At 36.8% G+C, this 21,342-nt stretch overlaps 1 protein-coding gene across 1 annotated transcript; it reads left to right on the top strand.

Annotated features, from left to right (window-relative positions):
- Positions 1 to 70: 70 nt before the first annotated feature.
- On the top strand, positions 71 to 20,373 carry LOC113061844 (transmembrane protein 255B-like). The gene is made up of 9 exons (XM_026231308.1): positions 71 to 296; positions 2,115 to 2,257; positions 3,387 to 3,449; positions 13,511 to 13,600; positions 13,931 to 14,011; positions 14,357 to 14,442; positions 14,720 to 14,879; positions 17,914 to 18,051; positions 19,523 to 20,373. Exons 1-9 carry the CDS (start codon positions 239 to 241, stop codon positions 19,679 to 19,681), a joined length of 978 nt encoding a protein of 325 aa, XP_026087093.1. The 5' UTR covers positions 71 to 238; the 3' UTR covers positions 19,682 to 20,373.
- The last annotated feature ends 969 nt before the right edge of the window (positions 20,374 to 21,342 follow it).

Genomic DNA, 21,342 nt, shown 5'->3' with positions numbered 1-21,342 from the left:
TATCTTTTTTTTCTTTTTTTTTACCCTCATTGGGGGCTGAGCTCCCCTAAAACGAAAATCTTATATCGCCCCTAGCACTTTCATGAGCTTCAGATGAACTGTTCAGGCTCTAACTTTATGACCCAGAAATCCCCGGAGGGCGCGGACACGTGTATAAAAGCTCGTGCAGTCGTGGTGGCGCGCACAATCTGGATTTATACAGTAAGTGAGGTCGGTTGGATTATAAATATTCGGGAAAATGACAAACGCACAGGAAACGAGCAGGCGCAACGACACCCCTTCACACGCTGCTGCAGGTAAGTGAGAGAGGGGTTTGAGAGAGAATTATATATATATATATATATATATATATATATATATATATATATATATATATATATATATATATATATATATATATATATATATATATATATATACCTATATATATATATAGCTAGTCCATTTAGTAAGTAAATTTAAAAATGAGAAAACTATAAAGTTTTTTTGTATTTAAAATATTATTACAAAAAAGGAAATAGAATGATCTGCATTAACCTGCACTTCTCATTTTTACATGCGACACTGTTAGAGATTATATACCGAGCGGCTCAGCTCAGGTAATTTGACTTCAGGAAAAGTGGAAGGAATTATTTGAAATATCAATACAGTCAAATTTACCCGATATATATTTGTCTTTTTTAAAATGTTTTCATTTGTCTGACATCCTCAAAGTGGAAATGATCAAGCATCAAGATATGGATAGCCTACGTGTTTTTATGGTGTTAAATTTATTTATTGTACCTCAGTAAATTAGATTATGGTAAGTGAGTATTAATTTGATTTTTTTTTTTTTTTAGATAATAACAATCAAAAATATTGTACCATAATTGAAAAATAAATAAAAATGATTCAAATTAAGATAAAAACTCCTGTCTATTATTGTTTAAATTTAATTTAAAAATCATTTTTAAAACGTTTTTTTTTTTTTTCGGAGATAGTCCGACATGAAATCAAAAGCGAGATGTTGAAACTTTCCTTCATTACATTTGTTGTCATAACATCCAGTGAGCATAAGACGTCAGATAATTACTGGGCGACATTTCACCGCTAAAATGATGAATTTTTATTTTTTATTTTTGTCACTTAGATTATGGACATTTGACTTATAGCAGTGTTGAGTGTTTCCCATACATTGAGTTATTTCTGGCGGCCAATAACAACATCAAAACTGACTGCCACAATAGATTTTCCAAAAGGAAACTGAGCACTGCACGTCTTAAAACTTAAATGTTTTATATGAACGTATCACTGAAAAGTAATTGTCATTTCGTCTATTTTGTGTACATTCGTTACCGGGGAAACCGGTCCAACAGCGCTTCCTGCTGGCAGATAATATACTTACATTCGCGAGTCTGTGAGAAACACGTCTGTAACAAACATAAACAAAAAGCATGCTTTAGAACTGTTTTGAGAAGGTGCTTTGAGCCATGTTTTATTACTATGAATGAGGCTACTAACTACTACTATTACCATCTTGTGCCCTGCAATAATCATTTACTCCAACTTGCTTTTATGTGATAGCTTACATTTGAAAAATAAAATAAAATAATAAATAAATCGGCTAATATTGGCCAAAAAAATCAACATCATATATCAGCCATCAGCTGCCCTGATTTTTAAATATCAGCATCGGCCAGACAAAAACCCTTTTCGGTCAAACTCTATTGCTTGTTTATTAAAAACAAGTTCTGTAATAACCATTTGTTCCCGTCTTTGACACTGATGAAAATTCAAATTTAGACATTTGAATGTAGACTTTGAGAGAATATAAAGCTTGCAATTTGCTCTACATAATGCATGTCATATGTCATAATTTGAATCATTTAATATTTTCAAAACAGTGGAGGTGCTAAGAGATCATTGAACCAAGTTCAATGCAGAAACAGGCAAGTTTTTTTTCTCCTGTGCCAGATAATGCTTTCATACGTAAACTGAGTTTTTTTCAGTCAAGAGGGGAAACCCACATAATTTATTTAAGCAGATTTAAACTGTATTTATATTATTGATTTGCAATCATTTAAAAGTAGTTAACTCCTAAACTCTCTTTCTCTCTCTCTCTCTCTCTCTGGTAGACGCAGTGAGGATGAGGAGAAGAAAGGCTCAGTGGCTGGTTTCAGGCATGTTAAGTCTGTCTTTGCTTATTGTAGTGATGGGTATCTACACCAGCACACGCACTGAGAGCGTCAGCATCACAGGATACATGTCAGGAATTATTGTAAGTGTCATAATCACATTATGATTTGAATTTGATGTAAATGCAGAAAAATAGGGATTAAATTGGGAAAAACCGCTGACATTCTTGATATTTATTGTACATAACCAGAGGAACTAGAGTTTATTCTGATCTCAATGAAGATTCAATTCCATCCAGTGAAAAGAAAATGTACGTGTCTCATTCAGTCAAACCATAATCTGACAAGAAAGTAGTCATTTGAAACTAATCGTCGGTCTAGAAGAACACTAATTTTGGTTGGAGCAGTAATTCCCCCAACAAGCCAAGCCAAATCCACTGCTCTGATTCTATTTAAAACTCATAGAAGTTGCCAAAATAGACAGAGACCAACCAAACTTTCCAAGACAAATTATAATATATATATATATATGAATATATATATGAAACTTAAAAAAATCCAAAGCAACCAAGCATTCCAAATGTCTCCTTTTGTGTCTTACAGGTTTGAAACCACGTAAGTAAAAAATGACAGATTTTCCACCCATTTTTGTTAACTACTCCTAGAAGTGTCAGTGGTTGTATCTTAATAATACTCAAACTTGCATTTTTCCAGTTAATGACTTGCATTAGTGATTTCATCTGTGAGCTCAAGGCTGCTCAGACATTAATTAACAAGGGGCTTCTTGTTGATACAATGTCAAATATTGTCTGGCAGAGAGAAGTAAACCACATACTGTGTTACCAAAACATCTCTTTTCCATCTTACCACAACTCCAGCAAATACCCTGCTGGAGACTTGAACTGTTATTGCTCCTGTGGCTGAGTGATAGAGCGTTGCATTAGCAGCACCAAAGGTTTGATACCCAGAGAACACACAAACTGGTAAAAAAAATATATATAGCCTGAATGCACTGTAAGTTGCTTAAGCATCTACTAAATGCATGAATGTAAATGTAATATAAATCTTCCAATCAGCCATTAGCAGGATGTTGAGAAGAAGGAAGGTTATGTGTTCTGCAACAGGATGTAATCTCATGATCCTTTAAAAACATAGAGTCAATGCCATAAATCATTTAGTTTCCCAGTGCTTGTACAGGCATGCTTATGTTCTCCAGAGTATTTTGCATAATTTGTTTCTCTTGTTTCATTCACGTCTGTCTACTGATTGCAGTTGGCTTTTGGATCATTCTTGGGAGTTCTTGGTCTATGCCTGGAGGAAAACCGCAAACAGCTGGTAGATATCATCATAATGTAACATTTTCAGTCTTCCATCATCAGTTGTGTTTTGTCGTCCTGTTTTATGATCCTGCTCTGCATGATACCTTCTCATCCTGCCATGGTCATTTCTAATTATACGCTTCACAAAATATGTACCCCTTTTTATTTTCCTTTTCCTTTACTCTGGTTAAGAAAACATTCTAATCTCATGCTTCCAACATGTAAATATGTGAAGCACAAGCATTTAAAAAACGAGATATCTGTTTTTATACCACAGCACTGCTGAATGCTTGACTCTGATTGGTTGAAATATGTTTCAAGGTGTTCATATTGTTGTTACTGATTGAATTACATGAAATCCGTATCAATTGACCACAGTCTTTACAATGTGTTAACATTTTTAAAATTGAATTCAGGGTTACTGCAATTACTGCTTAGAAACAGCCCAAGATGCTGCTTAGTCTGTCTGAATGAAACCTTGTTCAGCCTTTCAGTCTATATCCGAATCTGATTTAAATGTTTGACAGTATCTGACATGTTTATGTCTTATGTGCCATGAGAAAGTGCCAGAAGCAAAAAGCTACACAAAATCCATTCTTAGACTGAAACAGATTTCTAGAAGTTAAATTTAAAGGCACAATATGTAAGATTTGTTTATTAAAATACCCCAGAACCACTAGAACAGTGTCATATATTTTGCTGACTTGTGTACTAGTTGTATAGTTTTAACTAGTGACATGGACCCTCTCCATAGTGTCATTGTGTCACCTGCCAATGATGTCATATCCCCTCGATTTCCGATTTATTATACAGGTGAGGACTGGACAAAGTGTCATTATAACAGAATTTTCAAATGTATTTAGTATGATGAAACAAAAACAATTGTGGACCACAACACCCTTGATTCCACACTCAGTCACGGGGTCATCAAACATCTTTGTTTGTTTTGAAAATGTCCTTTAGTGGTGAAAATTTGCATAGTGTGCCTTTAAATATGATTTTGATTGTATGTGTGTTTTAGCCATCCACTCTGGATAAATATGATCGGATTCCAATCGAATATACACAAAAATCTGATTTGGCCTGACTGTCTGAACAAGGTTTTAACAGTGATATATATATATATATATATATATATATATATATATATATATATATATATATATATATATATATATATATATATATATATATATATATATATTTATATATATATATATGTATATATCAGGCCTTCCAAGATGTAGATAAGTTTATTTATTCATCTGACCTGATTTGGAGAAAATTAGTATTGCAGTGAATGTGTGTCATGAGATTCAGAGTCCAAATAGTGGATGAAAGCATGTCAATGACCAACAAATAATCCATTTTGTGAAGTGAAAAGTGCATAAAAGTGCATAAAAATGCATCCTTCAGTGAAAAAAATACATCATCTGTTCTGAAAATTTAAATCCGCTTACATATATGTCCGCTTATAAATGTTGCTCAATCTGTGCATATTTCTCCTGATTCAAACGCGACATGTTTTTCACAAGAGAAAGTGATATTATGGATAGAAGAGCTGTTATATATTTAGCTAGAAGCAATGGTTGAAGTTAAAACATCTCTAATGAATGAATTTGTTTCTTATGACCATGCAGCTTTTCACTTCACAAGACATTAATCGATAGACTCGAGTCGTATAGATTACTTGTGGATTATTGTGATGTTTTTATCAAATGTTTGGACTCTTAATCTCATTGAACCCAGTCACTACAGAGGATCCATTTGTGAGCACGTGGAGTAATGCTACATTTCCCAAAATCTATTCTGATAAAGAAACAAATGCATCAACATCTCAGAAAGCCTCAGTCTCAGAAACAGTCATGAAAGTGTACTCTCTTTTGACACTTATGGTCCTTTTATTTCACTGATATAACATTAGACACAAGTACTTTTTTATCACGGGTAGTAACACACTTATAATGTAAGTCAAGGCAAGGCATTCTAGAAGATTCTGTTCAGAAATATGCAGCTTGCAATTTTGTTGGAGCCTATTACATTTTCCATTTTGTATTGTTTGTGCTAAAAATGTGTTCCAAATTGTTGCCTTCACCAGCATGATGAATTTAGTTATGTTTTATAAGACTACTGCTGTGCATTACATGTTTTTGCTTGTTCTTACAAAATGATGGACACAATTATTGTCCGTGGTAATCAGCAGCATTTCAGAGTAGCTGTTAACAGAGCGTAACCAGAATATAATGGGTTCCTTTAATAATTCACAGCTGTATATTGTTTTGCAATGAAATACAATCCATTTTATTCTTAACCAAAATGTTTTTTTCCCATGCATTAACAGAAAACAACTTTAATAAAATAATGATGTTCAGGAAAATTCTTCAAAGTAAGCAGACCACCCATATTTTAATTGATGGTACATTTGCAACCACCCAGAACATTTTATCTTTGTAGCTGTTAGTCAGGTTGTATATTCCGCTATTACCACTTTTAGCAGAACTTTAACATTTATTACATAAAAAGATTTAAAGGGGTATAGTGGGACAGATACATATCAAAGCCACATGATTTGCTCCAAATTGGTGTTTCAGACCAATTTTGCAAGCTTTATTTATGTCATTGCCTCCAGGACGTGCACTTTTGGAAATGGCAGAACCGTTTCTTCATGTATTTGAAGGGTCACTGTACTAAAGGGAGTGCACACACAGCATGAGCTGATTTCCTGCGCAGTGTTTATGGCCCTGGTGTCAGGTCCTCTGTACACAGCATTTTATATCATTGACAATACTTGATGTGTACTACAGTGTAACTAGATATTTAATGTAAGTGGTGCTTGCCATGTAAAATGGCACCATTGCAGGGCATTGCTGTGTGGTTCTGGGGGCACTAGGTGGTTGGTAGGTTGTTCTGGGTGAAAGAGGCATGAGAATTAGCTGTAAAATTATGAAGAGAGTCAAAGGTCTGTCTCTACTCATCATTATCCAGTTTCAGTATCAGGCTGAGCATATCTGGAAAAGATGCTACAAACATAAAAGTCTTAAACCAGATACAGATTGTTACATGTCTGTGAAAAGAGGAAAACATAAATAATTGATGAGGTGAAGAGAAAAAGAACATTTTGTACGGCATGAAGTGTCCAGACAATTGAGAAGAATGTTTCACACAGGGAATTTCATAGCCCATAATTCCAATGTGTTGGCGAGAAAGAGTTCATAGATCAGAAAACATTTGTTATCCCAGGGAGATTGTATTTAATCACTTCTATTCCTATTAAACTCCTATTCCACAAGAGTTTGGCTAAAGTTGAGAATATAGTCGCTTAGCTGTAACCTGTGTTTCTGTGGACTGGCAGAACTTGTGTTTTTTGGACAAGCTGTTGAGGTACTGCAGTTTATGATGAACATTAACGGGTATAGTTCATCCCAAAATGAATATTCTGTCAAATTTACTCCCCCTCATGTAGTTTCAAATCTGTATGACTTGGAACACACACAGAAAAAAACATATATTGAAGAATGTTGTTAACGTAATAATTGTGGTGAATATTTGGTGCCATTAATGGAGAAAAGGCACATTTTCTTTTCTTCATTTTCATTTGTATGATGAAAGTCAGGTCAACTAGTCGCTGATGATGTCATTAATGAACAAATAAGCCTGAACCTTGAGCTGAGACTCGAACAGCTAGTGCACAGCTACACAGCACTGCTCACATGGCTGTTGCACATGGCAGCGTCTCTCTACTGAAGCTGTGAGTTTTTGGTGGGTTTTCCCGTGCTATTGAATGATTCTGTGCCTGATGTATCGGCATTTGATTTCATTTGATTTTAATTCAAGATTTAAAAAAAAGAGAGAAGGTTTAAGATGGGTAAAATGGGGCATTCCTGAGAAATGCTTCTTTCTCAAATCAACATTTCATTGTTTCTTCAGCTTTAGGAACTTTTATGTTCCAGAATCTTATCAATGTATTATCTTTCTCTCTCTCTATAAATATATAGTGAAAATTATTTATATTTTAAAATATATGACCCCACATCTGTGCCATAATTTTTACTCTTCCCTACAAAAATACTGTAATTTTTTTTTGTAAGTTTTAGAGAGAAATATGATGCATCTGAAATGTGTAGATATCATTATCACTTCTGATAGCAATTTTTCAATCAAGCAGTAAATTTGTCAAATTATGAGTTAAAATATTAATTATATAGGATACATACGATTATGGCCATGAAATTAGCTATAGCAAGACAAATTAGGTTTTTTATTATTATTACTGAAATGTAATGCAATTTCCACCACAGATGCAAATGCAATTTATAAACAATGTTTTCGGCACTACCTTCACCAATTGGAATTATTGGAGCAGCGGGCAGAATCGGGAGAGAACAAGTGAGTAGAATGACACAAAATGAATGAGTAGTGGCAAGATGATGAAGATAGCCATCCTGATATGTTTAAAGGAGACGAATGGGATGGAGAAGTACACACCTCAGCAACTGGAACAATGGGTCAATATAGCAGGTAAATATCTTCGGGAACAGACGAGGAGAACCAGTAATTTATTCACTGGAATACATGGAGAGCAGGATCTAAGATATAATTTCTAGGTACCGAGAATATTTACGCTGGACCGTAATCCTTCCAGTCTACCAGATATTCCAATAGCAACCACGGTGTCAGCAATACAGAATCTCCCTGACTGTGTACATCAATGATCTGTGATGGGGTTCATTAGGTCCTAAGGAAGCAGCTGATCTCCTGCACCTTCCTTTCCATCTGCCTATTGGATTGTGGATGGTACCCGGATGTTAGGTTGACAGTCACCCCTAGGAGTGAGAAGAAAGCTTTCCAAACGTGAAATAAACACGGTCAGAAATAGTGTCCAAATTCCAAACTGCAATTCCGAATTGCAAAAATCCTGGTAAACAGGGCCTCTGCAGTCTCCATGACTGTGGGGAGTCCTTTCAGAGTAATCATTCAGGTGTTTCAGGAGCCTGGAAACTGGTAAGGATTAATGCCCATCTGGCTTGTCTGGGGTTTTGTCTTTTTGCTCCTCTTATATACTGTAGATCTTCCCCTCTTCGATTTTGACCCCATTCTTTCTTACTATGTGACTAAGGAAGCAGATAGCTGTGATGAAAGCTGAGTTGTACTGTATGCAGTTGTACTATATGTTGGCGCACTAACCACAAGGTCACCAGCGCCAACACATTATTCAGCTTTGAATTACAGTTACAAATCACTTCTGGAAGTCCTGGAGCACCTCATTCATGGAGACCTGGAATACGGATGGGGTGTTGCCCAAGCTATACAGCATAAAGTGGTACTCATAGTGCCCAGATAGAGTAATGAAGGCAGTCTTCCACTCATCCCCCTCTATAAACAGTGAAGATGAAAGCTCAAAAGTTGCTTCAAAGAAGCTTGCAGTGAAGGGGAAATGGATAATGGAATTTAATGGTTATCTTGTTGAGTGCCCGATAGTAAATGCAAGACTGCAAGCCTATGTCAATTTTCAAGAATGACCGTGACTCCTTCAGAACCAGGTGGGTAACCAACTCACAGTGTCACAGGTCTAACTTGATATCTCCCTCTTCATTTTAATGCACTTCCCATTACTGATTGGACCTTATACGGGGTCGCAATGCAAGTTTTCTTAAGCTGGAGCTTCCTGGCAGCTGACCCAGATGTTGAAGAGGGCAGAAACTGAAATGACAATATTGTCAGTAATCAGTCTCACAGTATTATACAGCTGTCATAAGTTGAAAGTTGGAAACAGAACTTACCATGGGGCATGAAGGATGAATGCGACAATTGGCAACATAATGACCTTGACTGCAAGGTTGGATCATCCTCTAAGCAGTTTGCTTGCAGCAAGCAACATAAATAGAATGTTGGATACACTTCTCAAGTCCTTAGGTGTCATCGCAAATAGCCAATTGCAAATGAAGTGCTGGATTTAGCCCCTGGTGATGAGTGGTGAGAAGAGCTTGTTTGTTCCATCCACTTGCAGCAGCGAGAGTTCAGAACTTCAGAGCTTAATCTGTGATGGAACTGCTTTCATGCACAGGTGGTAAAGTAGGTCACATACACAAGAATTTCCAACTGGATGACCAAAAACCAATATTCAAGGACTGGAAAAGAAAGGAGACACTGACCTATCAAAAGGGTGCCAGGTTGCCAGCATGCCAAGCTGTGCAGCACACAGACCAAGTTTTGCTGCCTCCTTAACTTGATCCTCTATGGAGCAACACAATCACAATTATCACCTTACCGGATTTTGGCCTCCCCAGTTTCTCGCTGACTATTGGTAACCGTTGATAAATTAAACTTTTCCCAAAACCTGTCTGAAGTAGGGTCACAACATCACCTCCATTCAAAATATGAAACAAACACTCTTCTTGTTTGGGATTCAGTTAGCAAATGCCGGGAATATTCTCCACAACAGAGTGAATAGCATCCCGTGTCTCCATGTCAGCTTCGTTCGTTCTCTCCCCACTGCTCTTCTCCCTGTACACTAATGATTGCACATCTAAGGACCCCTCTGTCAAGCTCCTGAAGTTTGCAGACGACACCACACTCATCGGCCTCATTCAGGACGGTGACGAGTCTGCTTACAGACAGGAGGTTAAAGAGCTGGCTGTCTGGTGCAGTCTCAACAACCTGGAGCTTAACACGCTCAAAACAGTGGAGATGATCGTGGACTGTGGAGAAACCCCCCTGCACTCCCCCCACTCACCATCATGAACAGCACTGTGACTGCAGTGGAGTCATTCAGATTCCTGTGCACCACTATCTCTCAGGACCTGAAGTGGGACAATCACATTGACTGCATCGTGAAAAAGGCCCAGCAGAGGTTGTACTTCCTTCGCCAGCTGAGGAAGTTTAACCTGCCACAGGAGCTGCTGAAACAGTTCTACTCCACCATCATTGAATCCATCCTCTGCACTTCAGTAACTGTCTGGTTCAGCTCAGCTTCTAAATCTGCCCTCAGAAGACTACAGAGAGCAGTCCGGACTGCTGAGTGAATCATCGGTACAACCCTCCCTTCTATTCAAGAACTGTACTTATCCAGAGTGAGAAAAAGGGCTGTCAAAATCACTCTGGACCCCTCACATCCAGCACACTCCCTCTTTGAACTGTTGCCATCTGGTCGACGCTACAGAGCACTGAGCACTAGAACGACCAGACACAGGACCAGTTTCTTCCCTCAGGCAATCCATCTTATGAACAGCTGATAATAACTGCGAACACACTACACTTTACATTTATATACACATACACTTATTTATCTAACACACATACTTAGTGTACACTTACATTTTGCACATAATATACATGTACATACATAACTGCATTTTGTAATATACCTGCCTACAATTGTCAATTTGTATATTGCCATTCACTATCTACTTATTTGTATTTTATATTCTTTTATCATGTGTTTTATGTTCTGTCGCTGTCATTCTGTTGTACTGCGGAGCTTCTGTCACGAAAACAAATTCCTCGTATGTTTAAACATACCTGGCAAAAAGCTCAATCTGATTCTGATTCAGCTGTCGTTTTCGATTTACCTAACATAAACTACAATCTTAAATTCTTCGCTTAACATTTATGTCACGGCTCTCAGCCTGCTGAGATTGGACAGCTGGTGCAGAACGAGAGAAAATCTGGGTGCTGGTTGGCTATCTCAGATTTAGTACAGAAGCGAACTGAGATTGAACGGAAGTAAGAAGTCTGACATAGTCTGGCTAACGCGCACCTGCTGTAATACGCAGATTAGAAATGATGTTTGAGAAGAAAGCATCGCATTTCTGGGGAAAACATCATTTGCTGCCACCAGTCTGTTCCTTACCCTCATCCAGAAACGGTGAGCACAACGCAATGGCAGTGTAGGTAAACAAATTGCCATCACATTTCTATTGCACCAAAAAAGCATTGAATACCACCGTGCTTTGCAATAGTCGTAAATAAATTAAAACAGCAGCCAGTAATACACCTGCTCTTTCTGAGTCCATCATTTGTGCTGTGCAATGCGGTATGTGAATAATAGCAGTAAAAAAAATAAAAACAATTCTTAGTGAATGTTAAGAATAATGGAAACTGCATGTAAACGCTAGAGACAAGCTTTGCTCTTGGCATGTAAAGATCATATTGTGATTAAGTTCTTACTCTGATTATTGGAAATAATCACATTACGTAGTCACCACAACGTAGTCATTGTCTCAGCCCATTGTCACCATATAAATAAGAAATCATAAAGGCTAATTTAGACCGTTCTGTATAAAATTGATGAGGCTGCTTTTCAAAATAGCAGTCCAATATGTTTACAGGAGGAGAAAGGGATGGAGAAGAACACACCTCAGTGACTGGACCAGTGGGTCAGTATAACAGATAAATATCTCTAGGAATAGACGAGGAGAACCAGGAATCTTCACGGGAATATGCAGAGACCAGTTACTGAGTCATAAAGCCAGACTGAGGCTGATGTGTGTGATAAGTAGTGTGCTGATGAGGGAGTGATCGCTGAAAGGTGCAGGTGGTTAGTCCTCAGATGACAGGGAATACTGGATGGTGGAAGTGAGAGAGCCTGGCAGATCTGTGACAATGACCAAAATAACGGTTTTCAAACAGGTTTCTGAACATTCCCCCATCTGCCATTGGTCAGACAAACAGATAATTATGTCCCAAAGTGGGGAGCATAATGCAGATTTATTTGAAAGCAAAACATACAGTCATAGCAAAAGACTACATTTGGTCAAAAATGTATGCTTGTGTATGTCTTGTTTAATTATATATTTAATATGTCTTCCTCATTCCCATCTTTGAACTGGGATTCACATCTGGTATAGATTTCACTGAAGTCCAGCTGTCCTAAGTATGGACCTTGTCCTTTTATCTTCTTTCCTGTTACTCTCCTCTCTGTTCCTCCACTGACCTTTAAATACATTTTGTCCATTTACTGTCTCTGTTCACTTCCTCTCTTCTAGGCTGTCCTTTTCTTTTCATGTGCATCAATCTCTCTATTGGTGGGTTAAGATTGTCTTGGTTGTCTGTCTTTGATCAGTTATGAAAAGATTTGTCCCTGTGGATATCAAAATGCATGTTAAAATAAATACACTATGACATTTGCTTGAGTTACTGTCAGTAATGTGTAATTTATGGTTTGTTTCAAAGCAAGATAAGTTTTTATTGTGCGCCCAGGAATCACATCAAATTTATCGGATTTTGGACAAGGGCAAAGATTGTGTGTATGTGCATAGTATAGTACATTTACTAGTATTTACTACAGTAGATTTCTTGTCAAATAAAGCTGTTTTATATAATATTAGGCCTGTCATGATTATTTAAGATCACTATGATCATTACCATGTAATAATATATTTCTTGTGGTGCATAGTGCCTTATGTGAGAGGTGCATATTAACTCATTTGATATTTAATTGAAGCAATAATGTATTATAAATGTGATATGTTACATATATTGTAAATGTATTATTATCATTGTATATTTTATTATATTATGTATATTGTAAAATATTATTCATGCCCTTCTATCCAGTTTGTTTATAAGGGGTACACATTTCACTGTATGACAGAAATAGAAAGTGAATAAATTACTTCTTTAGGTGTATGTGTATTAAGCTTAAATGACATCAACCTTGGTTATGGTGCTTGATTATAGTTCTATAAATTTATAGCAATTATATTTATGACATCAAGCTAAATGAAATGGCCTAGACAACATCTTGTGTTTTATTACAGTATATCACAACTGAATTAAGCATAGGGTCAGTAATGCTCTAGCTCAAGCCTGTATTTGAATAATGAAGTCAAACAGAGGGGATGTAAACATTAGACTTTTAATAAAATTGTATTTACATTTGTATTATTTATTATAGTGTTTTATTTTGTATTATTTATATTTTATTAATTATTATCACATTATTTGTTTTGTTTTTTTATCAAAAGAAAAAAAATATTCCAGGTAATTAATATCATTACATATTTCGGAAAGTAGACCACATCTCTTTTGGTTGTCAACTCAGTTGTATGTGTAATCCATTTTTCTTTTTCTGTCCAGCTGATTGCAGCCATTGTGTTCCTGAGTTTTGGTATAATTTCCAGTTTCCTGTGTCTTGTGATTGATGGCGTTTTCGTCCTACTCAACATTGTGAGTACATTAACCATGAAACATTTTTAACATAGAAACAACCTTAGCAACTTAGCAACACCGTAGAGTCTAGAGCACCAAATAAGGAGCTCCATCTTCACAAGATTGAGCTGGAGATGGTATTAGTTTGACCAAACAGAGGTGTGTAAAAGGCAGGCAGAGACACAAATTGAGACAGAGAGACAGATTGAAATGACAGATGGTGAGAGAAGCCTCTCCAAACATAGGTATTCTATTGTATCACTATCTTTTGTAATAAAGAAAAAAACGTAGCAACACAATTCCAAGGAAAAAGCAAAACTGAGGACAATTCTTACACTCTGCCAACAGGATATGCGTCCAGTGAAGGCAGGAAGATGTCAGTTCTACACAAGTGGAAATAGTTACATCTATGAGAACTACTATGCTACAGTAAGTCAAGTCAGCTTTGTAAAATACATTTGTATGCCTACCAGTATTTATTTAAAACATGCACACTTTAATAGATTAAATAACAAGGATAGAAGTCCCAATTTTAGGCTGATTTAGGTCCTTGATGAATGAACTGATGCAGTTATTAAGGGATGGAAGAATTGATTGATTTATTTAGCATCGTCATTTGTTATTACAATAGTAATTAATGTAAAGACTGTTGAATGTTGAATGAAGAAGAAATAGGTGGATGAAAATGTCTGCACAAAAGTTTGTACTTATATAAAAGAGAGAGAGTTTTCTGCATAATGTTTTATTTCTAAAATATGCTCAATTGTTTTGTAGGTTCCCTGTCAAGGACTAACAGAGTCCTGTAATATGAAAGTTCGCAGTGGAACATGTTACTGTTGTGATTTGTATGATTGTGCCAAGTAAGTCATTTAGATTTGTTTTTGCAAGTAATTCTTACTATTATTCATACTTTGAATTAAGGGTTCAAATATTATAAATGAAAGTTTTACAAATAGCACATAACTCATTTCATAAAATTTGCACTACAGTCAGTGAGTTTTACACAGGCATGAACCACATACACTTTTTTTTTTCAAAATGGCAATAAGTTATTATTATGAAATAGCACATATCCACCCTGTAGACATAAACATGTAATACCATGACAATGATTTGCCTGCTTGCTTTCTTTTCCAGTGGAGGATATCTGAATAATTACTATGAGTTTGTTGGTGTGCAGAGCTGTCAGGAGGTCTTCTCTCTGTATGTTCTTCTCTGGGTCTTAACCACACTTAACCTGCTGGCCTTCGTGTGTGGAATCTTGACCACTGCTGTACTGGGCAGCATCAAAGACATGGTGAGTCACTGAGTGAATCAGAGAGAGAGAGAGAGAGAAGACTACTCTGCTCTAGCATTGTGAGCCATTCAAAATTTGTTTTAAACTTCTGCACATCTCTGATACTTGCCGGATTGTAGTGTATATGATATTTTGACAAATTTACACTTTCCAAAATCCAAAAAGATCATTAATCATTTAATAAGCGGTTTTCATCCTATAAAAATCTAAAAGACCCTGACGAAGGCTTGCTTGGGCTGATATGTGTTGGTGTCTTAATATGTAGCCCTGTCTTAGAATAAAAGCTTTTTACCTTGCTGACTATGTGAGATCCACCTTTTATTTAGAACATTTTGTTCCCTTTCTGGAGCACCCATAGTTCCAGTACCTGATGCGTCCTTGGTCAAGACTTTTTTTCTTTGATTATAAAAATCTGTTTGGCAGATAATTGAGTTTCATTTTCAAATTTAGCTTCCAAAAATGATGACAAGACAATAGAGATAAATCATTGTTTCTCATTTGCGAATGAAGCTATTGTTGTCGGGGATCTAGGAAGGAAGACCCAATTGCAGTGAGATATAACAAGGTTTTATTGACAAGACAGACTGATACAAGGAGGTAGTGAAGTGCACAAGATACCACAACAGGAACACAATAAACGGGAACAGCTAGGGAAGGCAACTGGGAAGGCTTCAGGAAACAACTGGCAGAATACTTTAGCAACAGAGAGGGCAGGAAGACCAGGCTGATAGAGAAGACCACACAAGGCACCATAGAGCAGAACTCAAAAACTTGTTGACCACCAACTCTGGAGACAGACCAGATGCCAGGCAGGTAGAACCAGGGCAGGACACAAATAAAACCAAGAATCAGGACTAGAAAAACTACAATTACAAATAAAAGCAAAAGGCAAGAACAACCAACTTACTAAAATAAGGCAAGACAAGAACATGGAATCACAAGAACTAGACAAAACAAGGGCACAAGACCAACCAGACAGGGAGACACAGACACATATTCAGCCACATCCACAGATAGAGACAGAGGGGGTGAGAATGACCATGGACCAGCAAACACAATAGGGTAACGTGCACTATAAGTAGGGAGGAAAATACATGAGGGACAGGTGAGCACAATTAGACCAAACAAACAAGAGGGTGTGGTAAAGAGGAAACAAGGAGGAGGGTCTAAAAGAGCACATGGACAAGGAAAAAAGGCCATGTGCTGAAACAAGACATAGACACAAGAAAGAAAAACATAAAACAAAGTGACAAACCCTGAAAATTGTTTTATCTCGTGTAAACATTTAAACATTTAGCAGATGCTTTTATGGAAAGTGATTTACTACAGAAAAGGAACAAAGCATTTTGTCAATGAGCCAAGTGTGTAAGTGCATTGTTTTAATAAGTGAAGTGAAGTTCTTGCAGAAGAGATGCTGATTTTTGAAAGATATGATGGTCTCAGCAGTTCAGATGTAGGTTTAAAGGTTTTGCAAAGTGACTTTTTGCCTCATTATGAAGGGACAACAAGGTGTCACTTATTCTGTGACCTGAGCTGGAGGAGTGAATATACTGTAAACTTTTAGGAATTAATTGATATACTGTAGGGAGGTGCTGTTCCAGTGGTAGTCATGAACTCAAGCTTCAAAGCTTTAAATTTGATTCTGGCCAGTGGAGTGAGATCAGGAGGGGTGTGATGTGGGTCCTCTTTGGCTGATTAAAACCAAACGTGCTTGATTATCTGCAGAGCTTAGTTACACTGGTTTGAAGGCCCACCAAAAGATATCTGGCATCTGTATAGCTGAATGTAACATTCTCATCTAAGAAACAAAGAGAAATTATGTGTGATCTCTTGGGAATATATGGTGACATTCTTTTGTAAGAAAACAGCTGCAAAGATTTGTGTTTTGTTTCCAATAATCCTCCTGTGTCGGAGGATGGGGATGGGAGGAATGTAAATCTTTTCTTATTTGCAGATGTTTGGCTGATTCTGCTCAAGGATGTTTGTGTATTTGTCTTCGCCCATGTCGTCCTTGATACAAACAATTTGAAATAATATCTGTGACCAAATATTTTTCAGATATCCAACATCTACACTTACACATATTCAACTAATAATTGAAAAAGGTTTTTGTTGTAGTAGTAGTCAAAACACCAAAATAACAGTACAGTTTTACAGTTCCCTATATCATAGCAAAAACTGTTGCTACATACTTAAACTAACTATGTTATATAATTATTTGAAATAAAATATTGCATAAAAAAGTTAATTATTACTGCTAAACACAAGTAATAATTACAAGTGTTAGAATAAAAGTCAGAAAAAATTACAAAGAACAAAGGGTGTTTTTAATAATTCAGCCGACAGTTATCAGTTTTCGGTTTCAATATTGCTGTGGCAGATCTTGCATTACATTTTTACATTTTTTTCTATTTTGACATATTAGGTTTCTGCCCAATCTGTTGCTATGATTGTCACTGTCACAGTTAATCACATATAAATGCAAAAACACTGCAAATAGACATCTTTGACTCTTTTCAGAGTGTGTAAACAATTTTAGAACAATTGCTTTGTTCCATACTTTTAGCAAACAAAGATTGGAAGACCTGGTTAAAATCACCACTCCCAAACTGGGTTCTATTTTCGCAGGTGTCTGCATCAACCAGCAACTGAAACACTGTTGGAAATAGTGGAAATAGTATATATAAACTCTTTTGGTAAATATTTTATTGGCATATGGCAGCCAGAGATGATGTGTCTGAAAGCCTATCATAGGAAGTTTAATAATTGTTTTCTGTATGTTCCACTACTGACAGTGAATACCGGTACAAGATGACTGGCAATCCTTGTTTATGATGCAGGTTAATACAATATCACAGCTGCATACCTCAGATACATATTCAAGATTTAATATAAATGCCTCATCATCAAGAATCTCTTCTCCACTCCTGATTTTCTAACCGAAATCTGATCAATATGCGACCAAACTCAGCCAACTTAAATCTTGGTTGTAGTGGGACTTCACTACATAATACTTTTTTTTTGTTCTCACCAGAAGAGTGGGCTGGTCAGTTTTGATGTGTCCCAGTGGGGAGGTTCATCTCTGTTTTCTTTTGATGGGGCCAGCTGTTCTTCCCCCACTGCACCTCTGCTGATGGACCCTAACTCACACGCAGGACACCAGCTCTACCCGGTCAGTACATCACACTTACTTACACATGCACAAAGATTCTGCTCATGGTCTTTAATGTGAGGATTCAGGTGTGGAGAATTTTATCAGCACACTTTTTGTGTATCGTAAAATGAATGTGAGACTCACTATCAAATCCTCTGGTTGTGTGGGGTGTACTCACACAAAGATCCCCATCCAAAATCCCACAGCTTTCCCTTAAAAAACTGTGCCTTACACTGACCCTTGGTCTTGACCTGATCATACCCCCGCCGTGCCGAGAATGCCAGCCAGAAGTCCAACCGATCCAAGATCATAGATCTTCCAGCACTCTAAACCCTGTTGAGTGATCTGAAGTTTGCATCTGAAGTTCCTCTTCCCAACTTAAACATTCATCACTAAGCATCAGATCAGCCATGTTCTTTATTAGCATCAGTGACTCCATGGAGAACATTTAACATTCAAGGAACCTTCCATGGCACAAAATTATCTTTATAGTGGAAAAAGGTTCTTTAGATTCCCAAACTGTTCTTCCCACTAAGAATTGAATTGTAAGGTTCTTTGGGAGAAACCCAAAAAATATAGCACTACTGTGAAAACCTCTTTAATTTTAAAGTGCCTCTTTTATGCCATTTCTAAGGCTCCTAAAAAAGGTTGACATGCTTGCAAGGTCCAAAAACGTTTTAGTTTTCTCAAAATATGCATTTAATGTCACCTCTGTAACCTGGTTCAATGTTAAGACTAAAAAGTCAGGGATGGCGAGTGAACAAAACTTTTATTAGCTGTTCAACAAAACAAAAGACAAGCAAATTCCTGTGAGGCTCCCTTCCATACAGTCTCCCAAGCACCGCACTTTGTGGTCCAAAAGTCTCTTTCCTTTACAGGTGAGTGGGCTGCTATATCCGTCTCTCCACCAATCACTAGAATTAGTCATCATTCACTTGACCTCCTTATCACCGTTCGTTTACGCACTTGTTCTCCCGATGCAGACTCCGCTCTACAATGCCCCCTCGCCACAACCTCATTTTCCGAAGATTACAAATTATTAGTTTGAAGCAGTTCCAAGATTCAGTCTCTCTAAACCCCTCCTATCAGTGAGCCTACTCTGCTCTGATTGGTCGGATTGCCCAGTCTGTTGTGCTTGGTATACAGCATAGAGCATTTCAGAAATGATACGCCCGTTGTCATAGTTCTGTATTTTTAATGCTCTGTAAAAATATAAACATCTATTATTTATCATACTTACTGGTTGTGTTCATGTCTACCACATGAACAAGCTACAGTGTTTGAGGTCGGGTCAAGTTGTTTGCAGCACGGCCGGCCGACGTGGAACATATAGGTGAATATTATGCAAATGTGGTTATAGAACAGAACTGAAGACAAGAGTCTGCTGAAAAATGAGCTGACAAATATAAAGAAATAAATATTCAGCAATTTTTGCAATTAAAAGCGAACACAATTTTAACACGCTTTCTTTTCTTCATCCTTCTTCCAGAGGGCATCGCTTTGTGTTTCTCCAGCAGCACCTGCAGCAAAAGGATCAAGTGTATCTCCAGAAGGGTCCTCAGATACATCCCATGTACAGCCCAACCCTCCTCCCTTTGCCCCCCTCTACAACCTGCTACCCTACAAGACCTCCAGCTTCTCAGCTTAGGACCTCTGAATCCAAACCAAAGACCTTGAGACTGCACTTCCATTAAATCAACATAAAATCAGAAAGTCAAAACCTGATGGATAAATGAAGCCCCTTGTTTTTCATTTATAGATAAGCCACATTATAGACATCTGCTAATGCCATTTCATGTTGTCTTAATTTCATGTTTGTAATATTAGGCAGCAATCTTGTTCATGCTATGGCTGTAAAATATATAGTAAATATAAATCTAATGTATTACATTATAACATAGAGGGACTAAATGAAATACAAGAAGAATAACGCTAAAGACTAATTACAATCAGTTGTAGACTATGACACGTTTCGAACTAACTTCTCCAAACAATAATGTTAATTATCATCGAACTGTTTAATCCTAAAATTTCATCAGAATTTCACAATTTGAGATTTTCTTGAAGCAATTTTTGAAAGCAAGGGCTAGGAACAGACCTTCAAAATGTAATCTAGATTTGTATATGATGTGTGAATATGTATCATTTGATGTATTCTAGTTTCTATGTATTTTTTTGTGTGTTTTTTATACTTAAAAGAATTACTTTAATTTTAATTATAGTGGTATATTTTGTGTTTTTGTACAAGTCTTGTTTTTGTTCAAGCGCTGTTAAAAAAAGTTCATATTTTATACCAAAGGCAATGTACATGGCAGTACAATAAAAACAAAGCTATATTCTCATAAGGCTAAATATAACATTTCAGCCTTTTTTTTTTTTTATCTACACACTGTTTTGCTTCTGACTGACACAATCCCATATGACAGTAAAGCAATATAACTAATACTTTGAAACGTTACATGACTCAAAACCCCTGAACTGTATCAGCACTGAAACTTTACAGACTATTAGTAAATACCTGGTTATAGACAATTAATCAAATAAGACAAAAAATGTTAAGCAGCAAAAGACTCCAAATAACTGCATTAAGAATATCTTATATTTTGAGAGAGTGCATATACAGAAAACAGGACTCGTACATACTGAGCAGAGAACAGTGCAGTGTTCAGGTAGAGGTTTCAGAGTCTGTCAGCCGGTCAGTGTTCTGTTCACCGAACTCCACGTAGGGACATCATTTGCTGAGATCATGCATTAATGTCAGTTTTTTTTAACATATTCAATGTGTCCACTAGTCTAAAATTATCCTAACATATGTTACAGTTATCGATACAGGACAGATTTCCATTAGACTGGATGTAGCTAGGCCACGTGTTATGAAAACCAAATGTTTTGTGTTAAAGCAATGTTCCAGGTGCAAAACAAGTGAAGCTTCATGGACAATCTCTCCGTTATACTACAGAAAATAATGTAGGTCCTCAGTTTGCAAAACAAAAATCCCATTTGCAGTGATGCTAGGTTTAGATTTAGAGTTTTCAAAAGTATATGCACAAAGTCTGAAATATCATATAAATTAATATGAGACTAGAATTATAAAGTCACTTAGTAACCCTGTCTGTGAAATAGCAATATTTCCACTTTTGACATGAGCACAAAATATGCAAACCAGGTCAGGTAAATTCCGACAGATTACATATTTTGACAGCTACGGGGCTTTTGATAAAACTACAGATCGTACTTGTGCATCTTCGGATCTAGCATTATGGGTGATGAGTGTTGAAGTTTCCCTACCGTCAGTCCTCTGGTTGACTT

The sequence above is a fragment of the Carassius auratus genome, chromosome 43, assembly GCF_003368295.1.
Source record: "Carassius auratus strain Wakin chromosome 43, ASM336829v1, whole genome shotgun sequence".
NCBI classification, from domain to species: domain Eukaryota; kingdom Metazoa; phylum Chordata; class Actinopteri; order Cypriniformes; family Cyprinidae; genus Carassius; species Carassius auratus.
Note: the sequence above shows the minus strand (reverse complement) of the source record. Positions and strands in the feature narration are given on the sequence as shown.

Excerpts from the sequence above, each read along its gene's own strand:
- LOC113061844 (XM_026231308.1), top strand. The coding sequence starts at position 239 with ATGACAAACGCACAGGAAACGAGCAGGCGCAACGACACCCCTTCACAC. Across the intron at positions 14,012-14,356 it reads ATGAGAACTACTATGCTACA|GTTCCCTGTCAAGGACTAAC; the intron begins GTAAGTCAAGTC and ends ATTGTTTTGTAG. Across the intron at positions 18,052-19,522 it reads CAGGACACCAGCTCTACCCG|AGGGCATCGCTTTGTGTTTC; the intron begins GTCAGTACATCA and ends TCCTTCTTCCAG.